A 10,093-nucleotide genomic window follows, 5' to 3' on the forward strand; every position below is an offset into this window, starting at 1 on the left:
AGAAAAAGAAATACCACATGTTCTCACTCATTGGTGGGAGCTAAAAAAATAAATAAATAAATAAATAAATAAACAAATTAATTCACCCACATACACACACAAAAAAAAAAAACCGGGGGGGGGGGGGAAAAGATATAACAACTATACCTTTTTGAGGTTGTTACAACAAGCAAACGGAAAGGACATTCTTGGGGGGGAGGGGAGAAAGGGAGGAGGGTCACCCACATACACACACAAAAAAAAAAAACCGGGGGGGGGGGGGAAAAGATATAACAACTATACCTTTTTGAGGTTGTTACAACAAGCAAACGGAAAGGACATTCTTGGGGGGGAGGGGAGAGAAGGAGGAGGGAGGGTGGTGTCGGTGATGGGCCATAATAATCATATACATTGTATATTGACAAAATAAAAATTTAATGAAAAAAAAAAGAAAAAGAAAATAATGCAAATCTTTCCATGAACTTTTTGGTGTAACCTCATATTTCCTGGGAACAAATGAAGTAGGAGAATATCATTGGGATTTGCTCCCAAAGCAGCAGCTCCTCAGCAAGGGTTCCAGCCCTGGGAATGTGCTTCCCAAACCAACATTCCAACCCTGTCCCACCATGCATTTTTGTTCCTGTTGTCCCGGCTGGGAATTTCCTTCTCCCTTTGTCTCCGTGGAGACCATTCAATCTATTTTTTAAGTCCCTGATGGGTTCAAATGCCATTGGCTCCAGAAAGCCTCTTCTCAACTTACATAGGTAAGATCTTAGGCATTGTTTTTTGCTTTGTTTCCCTAAAATGTTGTGATAATTATCATTAACAAATTTTATTTTAATTATTTATAAGTAGATTTATCTTCCCTTTTACAATGTGAGTTCCTGGGGTGTAAAACCTGAGTACCATTTGTTTCAAGTTCTTCCAGATGTAAAACAGTGCTTAGTAAAGAAGAGATCTACAATACAGGCTTACAGAATGAACGAATGAATGAGCAAGTGAGAGAACTCTGTATCCACACATTTTCCGGGAATGGTTGTAAGGTCGGGCTGCAGCAATGGATCCCTCACCATCAGACTGATTTTAGAATAAGAGGAACGTTGTCCTCCTGTCTCATACTCTCTTCAAAAACTCTGAGTACTACTCCAAATGTGAATTAATGTTAGTGGGGTAAAGGGCTGGTAACAGTCACTTTTACTCTCAACTAGAAAATTAACGTTTCAATGGACTATAGAAAAAATAAATTATTCAAATATCTATTCATGACTACACAGATTTGGCCTTCAAAGACCTCTAAATACAATGATGCACATCCCCCTCCCCCCCACAAAAAAAATCTCAAATAGCTTTCACAGTTGAGTTGCCCGGTGAGCCCCGTCCTGAAGCAGCTAGGAAGGGAAGAAGTGGGGAGTCGTTACCTCACTGCTCTTCTGATGCGCTTTCAGTTGTGGCCCGTGAGAGCAGGCACAGGGGTTAGCTTCAACTCAGGGCCAGCTAGCCAGACAGGTATTAACTCCTTCCAGTCATGAAAGGTGGTTTAATTTCCTGCAGCACTAAATATCTTAAATGGTGTCCTTGTGTCCTAAAAGACTGATACAGCTCTGGAATTACTAGTGGGCAGTTTAAGTCATTTGTCACTTAGGGGGAAAATCGTGCCCTGGAACATAGCTATTTAATAGCAGAGCAACCGAACTCTGCAGGGGAGGGAGCTGTGCATTTCCTCAACGCTGCTTCGTCTGGGCTGTATCCTAATCTGGATGCCTAGTCAGAGGCAACTGGGAAGCTGAGCTTTCTCCTATATCTGCCCACATCTTACAGGCACACAAAACAGTCCTGCGCTCAGCAGCCTGTCCCACCTCATTCTCCACTCCATGCAGTATTCTCGAGAACTGCGCTCACTTTATTTCACTCTTCTACAATTCTTTCTAGGTAAGAGAGTAGCTTTTTGCCAACATGATGTGACTTTGAAAAAGATTCAGCTTATAAAACAGCCACCTTATAACACATACTTTGAATGATGACAAAGTGTTCCTCAGAAGGGATGGGATTTTAATTAATAAAATACATTTTAGAATTTATTCCTCTGAAACATATCCTTTAGTCATGTGACCTTGAAAAGGTGGAAATGAGAAAAAAGGATTCTGCTTAATACAGCAAGAAAGAAAGAGCAATAAATGGACATTTGAATTCTGAATTTGCAGCACCTCATTTGGGGCTTTTAAGAGAGCAATTTGACAGGCACTGGGTTTTTAATAACCACTGAGTGGACTGTTTACTCTTTCACTGAAACCACAAATGTGTTATATAGTGGGAGCCACTTACTGACAGTATATTTTTCATTGTAATCACAAAAACGTTGTATGCAATCAGCCAGTCCCAATAGCGCAGGATGCTCTTGATGGGTTTCAATAGCAAATCACCTCCAAAGAGCAGGAAATAGAAACAGGCCACCAAGTAACCCATGCAGAATATGCTGATCCTGGTTGTTCCGGTAATGAAGATGATAGTAAGGACGAACCAGAAGAGGTAGCTGAAGATGATCACTTTGGACATGTCTAAGTAAGACCTGGAAAACAAAACCAAATGGTAAAAAGATAACAACAAAACAAACAAAAAAACAAAACTAGGAGATTCTACTTTCATTAGGGAAAAAATTCACAGTCTACACTGGACTGTGTGAAAGCACTTCGCAAGCCACGCTGAGCTCTGCAGGAAACCGTCACGTAACCAGTAATGACGAACACGTAAGCTGTGAAAACACTGGTGCATGCTTATTATCATCTTACTTGGGCCAAATTTCTCACAGACAGCAACATTTTCTGCCTACCACTTGAGTACTTAAAATCCCTCTTTGTCTTTCTATGGGAGGCATGAATAATTGTATGGCAAAAGAAATTCCGAGATACAGATGCCTGCTGGCTAGCGAGGAGAAAGCTAAGAATGATGAGCTGGAAAGAGATGAAAACACATCTGTACTACACACAAAGGTTTCACTAGAGAGGACAATCCCTCCCTACAGATGGCACGTGATTCTGACCAGGTGGACACAGTCACGGGGGGGCTTTGGGCTCTTCCGATCCTGTCTTCTGATGACCCAGGGCTGAATCAGGGCTCCTTTTAGGGGCCATCCCTCCCCTATGGCCTTCCTGATGGAAGGTGAGGCAGATGTTCAGGTCTCAGTCGTCTCGTGATAAACGGCAGCTGCACGAAGCCTGGGGTGGTGGGGAATGTCATCATTTTGGGTCTAACAGAAGTTACACTTACAGGCCAAGGCCCATCTATATTTGCTTGATTAGAGCTTCTTTGTTTTGGGATTTTGGCTTTGGTTGTTTCTCTTCTTCCAGGTTTGGGAAGAAGCATAGGAGAACCAACTCTGGATTAGTTCATTGATTAACGGGTTGTTATTTTGTAGGAGTTAATAAGCAATCTCTCAACAAAACATGACCTATCCAGCATTTTTAGGGAAAGAATTGTGCCTTAATGGTACATTTTCCAGAGAAGTGAATTTTGAGCTATTGACCTTTCTCTTTTTAGACTAAAACACTAAAAATGTTTTCATAAAATTTTTAAATAAATATATTATACCCTTCCTTGACTTCCTAAACAAAGGCGAGTGAATAAAATGTCAAGTCACCAGGACATCACAGGCAAAGTCAGTGATTTGGTTGAGCACACAGGGCCTGCCAAAGCGTGTGTGGACTGAAGTGGTGAGACTGGGCTGTGGGCAGTTTTCACACATGCACACACGTGTGGGTGTCAGGACAGCATGGGCGTCAACACGTCTTCCTTCTTTGCCTGAACTTGTTACTTCTGCTCTAGCAGACATGGCCTCCACCCCTGGGTGCTTAACCTGCTTCAGGTCTGGAATGCACAAAGCTGAGCTGTGGGGATAACAAGAAAAACAGCAGTAAACATGCTCCCAAGAGGAGCCTTAAGGGCACCTGAGTAACCGTCAGAGCCCTGGTGCTTTCCAGAGAGCGCAAGCTGCTGAGGGGTGACACCTGCAGAGGAGGAGGGGCAGGATGGCTAAGCTTACTGCCAAGGTGGTATTTGACAGGTTACACCGCGAGTGGGGTCACTATTCTGGCAGACCTAACTGAGAAACAGATCTAAAAGTTGTAACTTGATTTTTTTTAAAAAAAATCAGTTTTAAATATCAGTAATGAGACATCTGTTGTACTCCCATGTTTATTTCAGCCCCATTCAAAACAGCCAAAATATGGCATCAAGGGTCCATCAACAGAGTAATGGATAAGGAAAACGTGGTATTTACACACAATGGAATACTACTAATCCATAAAAAAGGAATGAAATCCCGTCATTTGTGGCAACACAGATGGGCCTGGAAGACATTATATTAAGTGAGATAACTCAGGCACAGAAAGATAAACACCACATGTTCTCATGCATATGTGGAAGCTAAAATATGTTGATCTCATAGAAATAGAGAGTAGAATAATAGGTTCTAGAGGCTGGGAAGGGTTGGGGGAAGCAGGGAGAAGGAGAGGTTGGTTAATGTTCACAAAATTATAGCTATAAAGTAGGAATAAGTACTAGTACTAGTGTCTTATAGCACTGTAGAGTGACTACAGTATGCTTCAAATAACTAGAAGAGAGGGTGTTGAATATTCCCAACACAAAGAAATGATAAATGTCTGAGGTGATAAATACAGTAATTACCCTGATTTGATTACATGTGATTATACGTGAATCAAAATATCACACTGTACCCAATAAACATGCATAATTATTATCTGTCAATTAAAAATAACAATAATAAAAAATAAAAAATTTAAAATTTAAGACAAGACCAGTGTCGTATGAAACTTTCATTGAGGTGACATTTGGGGACTCATTAGTACCCTGCAAGTGCTTATTTCTTCTCTTTGCAACAGTGAGAAGGGTGAGCTGAGCTGGCTCTTCTTTTGCATTGAGGAGAAGCACACTGTGCTCACGAAAGAGACCTTCAAGTCTGTGTAGCATGTCATTCTGGAGCAGACTCGCTTCTGATCTACGCAGTACACACTGAGCTTCTCATGCTGAAGCACTCAGATCTTGGAGCTGGACTGACAGGTTCAAGTCCTTGTTCTGCTACTGCCCATGTCTCAGCTCTGCCAGTTTCCTCACCTACACAGTGGGGATAGTACTACAGCCTCCTGCTGGGTGGTCACGGGCGTAAACTGGCTCAGTATATATAAAGCACGTGGAACAGAGCCTGGTGTAAGTGCTCAACAACTGCTGCACTTGATGTTATTATACACGTGGTAGGCCCCCCTTATGGGGGGATGCGGACAAGCACAAGAATAGGTGAGAAGCAGTCTTTGCCTTAAGGTGCCTATACCTTAGGAGAGGTGGAGGTGCAGAAGATAGGTCCTTTAAAAAACAATGGCAGGCAGAAGGCGATTCCCACCATGTAAATCAGGATCCATAGGAGGTCAGAAGCTGGAGAGGCCCAGACCGCACTGGCTTGCATATGATGGCAGTGTACAGGGCAGTCATGTGCTACGCGTAGTTCCGTGCACACCAGTAGCCATGCTATCATGCCATGACTGTGCATGAGCCTCACACTGCATCCTCGCAGAAGCTCTAGGGGGTAGACACTAATTGGTGAGGATCGGAGGTTAGGTAAATAAGTCCAAAGCTTAGTAAAGGAAGCACAAAATGTCACACTATGGTGGGTGGCTGAGGTGAGTCTTAAAGGCTTTCACGGATGGGAAGAGCTGACTGTACCAAAGAGTGTCTCTGTCCTCCACAAAGCAGGCATCAGGGGAGAAACACCAGGCACAGAGACCCAGAGAGTGTGGAAGGGATGAATCCACAGTGAGAAACTGAACACAGTTTAAATGCAAACACTGTGAAGGGGACCATCAGGCTGTCAAAGTCAGCTGTCAGGAGACTGGTAAGATGGCAGAGGACAGAAAAGGTGCTGGAAAGGGAGCCCACGCATGGCCACCGAGGAGGCACTGCTGAGGGATGCGCCAGCACAGGGTGGGTTCAGGGATCCAGCCATCCTCGGTGCCCTGTGAATACAGGGAAGGAGAAGGAAAGATGGGGGACGAGGAGGAGGGACGGGAGACAAGGAGGAAGGACGGGGACGAGGAGGAGGGATGGGGGACGAGGAGGAGGGACGGGGACGAGGAGGGACTGGGACAAGGAGGATGGACGAGGACGAGGAGGAAGGACTGGGATGGGGAGGAGGGACTGGGAAGAGGAGGAGGGATGGGGACGAAGAAGAGGGATGGGGGATGAAGAGCAGGAGAACAGAGGAGGCCCCACCGAGGTGGGGAACGCTGGCAACAGCAGACACAGAACTAGAATTCTGAGGTTCAGTCTCTGGGCTACTGAGCCACAATGTCCTGCATGCACTAGCTTCGCGGTGTATAGTTCAGCTGAGCTGTGGCCCAAGGATAGCAGACTGAGAATTCAAGTGGAGAAGCAATTTAAATAAAATGCACACATTGAAGTGGCTTTCAAAAAATGTGAAGCTGTTGTTACCTGCAGTGAATGAAGTCCGGTACAGGGTTATGCTGGCTGAATGAGGCCGCATCAAGGTTCATGCAAATTTCAACATTGTCCCCTGCCATGATACGCACTGCAGCCTTATTTTCATCCTCAAAAATCTGCCGTTGTAGGGAGGCACACAGAAGCAGCATGAAGTCATCTGGCAAGACAAAGGTGAGCCATGAACTGCCTTGTCCTATTCTGGGCTCACGTCATGAACACACAGTTGTCACCCAACATGGGCTGCCCCCACCTCCTGAGTGAGTTGTGTTTCCAAAGTTTATAGAAGAATGCACCTGTACTCCAGGTGCAGGCAGTGGACCAGCTGTGAGAGCAGAGAGAGAAGTCTGAGACAGCTGTCCTCCTCCTCCAAGGTGACTGCACAGAACAGGCTCTCCAACCATGCCTGCAGGCAGTCTGCAGCACAAGGGGCTGCCTTGATTTTTAAATGAAGCCTGAAGGCGTTTGGGCAGGGCAGTCACTGGAGTTTTCCACAGCACCCAGTGCTCCCTATTGCTTTGTGGGGGCTGCTCCACACTGTGGACCACCGGCTGACCTGGGAAGCATTGCGGATAGAGCCCAGCTCCAGAGTGACTGAGAGCTGGGTAGCATCCTCCTTGCTACTACAGCCTTATTTTTAGGTTTGGTCTGTCTGCAGTGGTAGCTAGAAACCATGGATCCAGAAAATACAAGGCCTTCCTCTCTAGTCTATCTTTTAAAAGGTGGGCATGCAGTGGTGTGTGTGTGCAGAGTGTGTACTGGAAGGTGAGATTATGCACGTGGGTGTGGCATTTTCAATACTGATTTATCAATTTTGCAAGTGTGATGGGGCAGGTAGAAGGGCCTTGTGATAGGAATGCATGAAGACATGATTAAACAGTGAAGAACGAGCAGCAAAAGGAAGCCCAGATGCTGGTGTTCCGGGTTCTGGCTGCACCACTTACAGATGAGGAACACAGGGTTGGGCCGCACAATGAAGTCGGGGAAGTACAGCCATTTGATGATGTTGTCGTTGAAGCTGGCGCCCTTGAACCTCCACGGGTAGTCTGCAGGGAGGGAAGGGGTGAAGGGCAGGTCAGTATGCTCCTTCCAGCTCCGCCCCCTCTAAAGCCCAGGCGGGGTTAAGGGTGGGCGTGGGGGTGGGGGCTCACCTCGGCAGGGAGCAGGCGGGATGCCTATGCAGACGAAGTACTGGAAGGTGAGGACGCACGCCAGGAAGCAGCAGTACTTGGGCCAAACCTCAGCGATGGCTTTCCTCCGGCGGCGATACAGGACAGCGATCAGCCAGCAGGCGTGAATCATGGCGTAGAAGTCCATTCGCTGGCCGATTACGTTCACTGACATTAGGAAACAGGTCTGTGTGAGGGTGAAAAGAGGCAGAATGTAGGATTTGCAGGGAGGGAGTTGTGTCTGGCATCTGGCATGCACAGGCGGCAGAGACTTGCAGTCCTCAGGGCGGTCTGTCTGCACAGTTTCCCCAGGTCTTGCCCTTCTGAGTGTCTTTTAGCATCAAGACATAAGCACTGCACAGATTACTGCCAAGGGAAAAACTGACTATGTCACGGTTCTGAAAACCACTGCAAACAGCAAAGACAACTACAGCTACGGGCTCTTCATGAAACACCACCGTTCCAAGTTCATTCTATTAAGGGACAGGCATGACTGCAACCATTTCAGGTAAGAACAGTTCATTTTGGCTGCAGGTTACACTTTCAGAATGCACACACAAAAATGAAGATTAATAATAGTTTATTCTTAATAAGCCAGTTAATATGACAACTGTCATCCATGCACTTAGATGGCTCTAGCAATCCTGAGAAGCCAAAGTGCCTTGTGCTCCTGGTCTGGGAGAACTTTCAGCTAAGCCATGTTTACCCATCAGTAGAAGTGCCTTCTGTGGAACCCGAGGAGACATGGATCATGGCCTGGAGATGTATAATGAAGCTCCAGAGGCCAACTGGCCAAAATAGCTCTTTGAATTTTCACAGAAAAGAGAAAATATTGGCAAGGAAACTTACCTCCAGACCAAACTTGTAGAAGAAGTAGTTTATGAAATATTTGGCACAATTTATAAGTCCATCATCTAGATGTAGTCTTGTAATGTCATGAAAGATAGTTTTAGACACAGGGGCTGTAAGGTTGTTTCGCCCTCGATAGTATTCCTGATGGCGGTAAATTGTAACCTCAAATGCCAGAATAGCCAGCATCAGGAGATTATTCTACAAAGCGAGAAAACACAACTATGTAAGTGAAATGCTTGACGATTTGGCAATTGTAAGCAACCCCCATAATTAATCGTTGTATTTAATTCCCGATGTCTAAAATGACAACATTTTATAAGATCCCACCACTATTAAATATAGTATGGAGCACGACTTCACTTTCCATGTCTTATTTACTGTGGAGCTATCTCCACTATATAAATCAAGCTAATTTCCATGCTAATAGGATCTAGAATCTCTAGACATAAGACTGCTGCCATTCACTCCTCTCTCTGAGGAAGAACTCACACACACGCCCAGGGGGCATTGCCAGTGACCTGAGGATGGCCGTCCCACCTTGTCTGCAACTAGAAGTGCAAAATGGCACAGAGACATTCTGCAAAACACACTCAGTGGGAGGAGTGGAGTGGCAGTTCAAGGGGAAATTTTTGAACACCTCTGAAATGTGGCTAGAAAAAGCAGTAGATTGAGCAGCGTGCTGATGACGGTAAAATAATGAGTGGTCATAATCATAATAAAGCAAATAGTTACGCTCATGGAACCATAGGTGCCAGACACTATTCTAACTACTCTTTTTAAATTTCAATTTGTTTTATCCTTGTAACAGCTATGCATGGCAGGTGCTATTACAAACGATATCGACCATGGGAGGAACAGCTGGAAAGCTACACAGTAAAACAAAATGGGATGCTTACTACATTTACAAATCCCAGGTGCTGAGTATAAAGGTTTTATTTTTAAGTGCACTGTCAATGTAATACGATTAGGACTGCTCAGATTATCCATAGAAGTAAAATGAGAAAAATCTGAAGTTACCGTTTTCACATTTACAAATCCCAGGTGCTGAGTATAAAGGTTTTATTTTTAAGTGCACTGTCAATGTAATACAATTAGGACTGCTCAGATTATCCATAGAAGTAAAATGAGAAAAATCTGAAGTTACCGTTTTCATTATGTTTGTATGACAATTTGCAGTCAAAGCTCCTTCTGCAAAGGTATCTTTATTTTATTCCTCTAAAAGTAATACATGTTGTTTATTAAAAATCATAGAGGAACAGAATTTTGACAATAAAAAATTAATGTGATGCTATGCCTACTTCTCAGAAATAATCAATATTGACTATTTGATATATTTTGCCCACTATGCCCACTATTTTTTTGTGTGTTTAGAAGAGATCATATTATGCCGAGTGTTTTGAAATTTGCATTTTTTTAAACTTAATATATTTGGACATGTTTCAATTCTGCTGAATCCGTCAACCTTGATCTTGTAATGGTTTTATAATGTTCTAGTGAGTGTATGTGTCATATTTTATTTAACCAATCTCAGACCGCTTGGTCAATTTATCTTCAGCACCATGATTTTAACCTTTAAAAAACTGATTTTAACA

General features: G+C 44.1%; 1 protein-coding gene across 1 annotated transcript in view; it reads right to left on the reverse strand.

Moving 5' to 3' along the window:
• Nucleotides 1-2,301: 2,301 nt before the first annotated feature.
• The window catches only part of LOC103604338 (piezo-type mechanosensitive ion channel component 2-like), a gene marked incomplete at its 3' end in the record, with an annotated part of 102,556 nt that continues 94,764 nt past the window's right edge, over nt 2,302-10,093 (reverse strand). The window contains exons 19-23 of the mRNA XM_008588897.1: nt 8,499-8,699; nt 7,632-7,836; nt 7,425-7,526; nt 6,475-6,640; nt 2,302-2,545 (exon numbers count right to left, since the gene is read on the reverse strand). Of these exons, the coding sequence (XP_008587119.1) occupies nt 2,302-2,545; nt 6,475-6,640; nt 7,425-7,526; nt 7,632-7,836; nt 8,499-8,699 (918 nt within the window). The remainder of the gene's footprint in view (nt 2,546-6,474; nt 6,641-7,424; nt 7,527-7,631; nt 7,837-8,498; nt 8,700-10,093) is intronic.

This window comes from Galeopterus variegatus, unplaced genomic scaffold (assembly GCF_000696425.1).
Source record: "Galeopterus variegatus unplaced genomic scaffold, G_variegatus-3.0.2 Scaffold5091, whole genome shotgun sequence".
Lineage (NCBI taxonomy): Eukaryota > Metazoa > Chordata > Mammalia > Dermoptera > Cynocephalidae > Galeopterus > Galeopterus variegatus.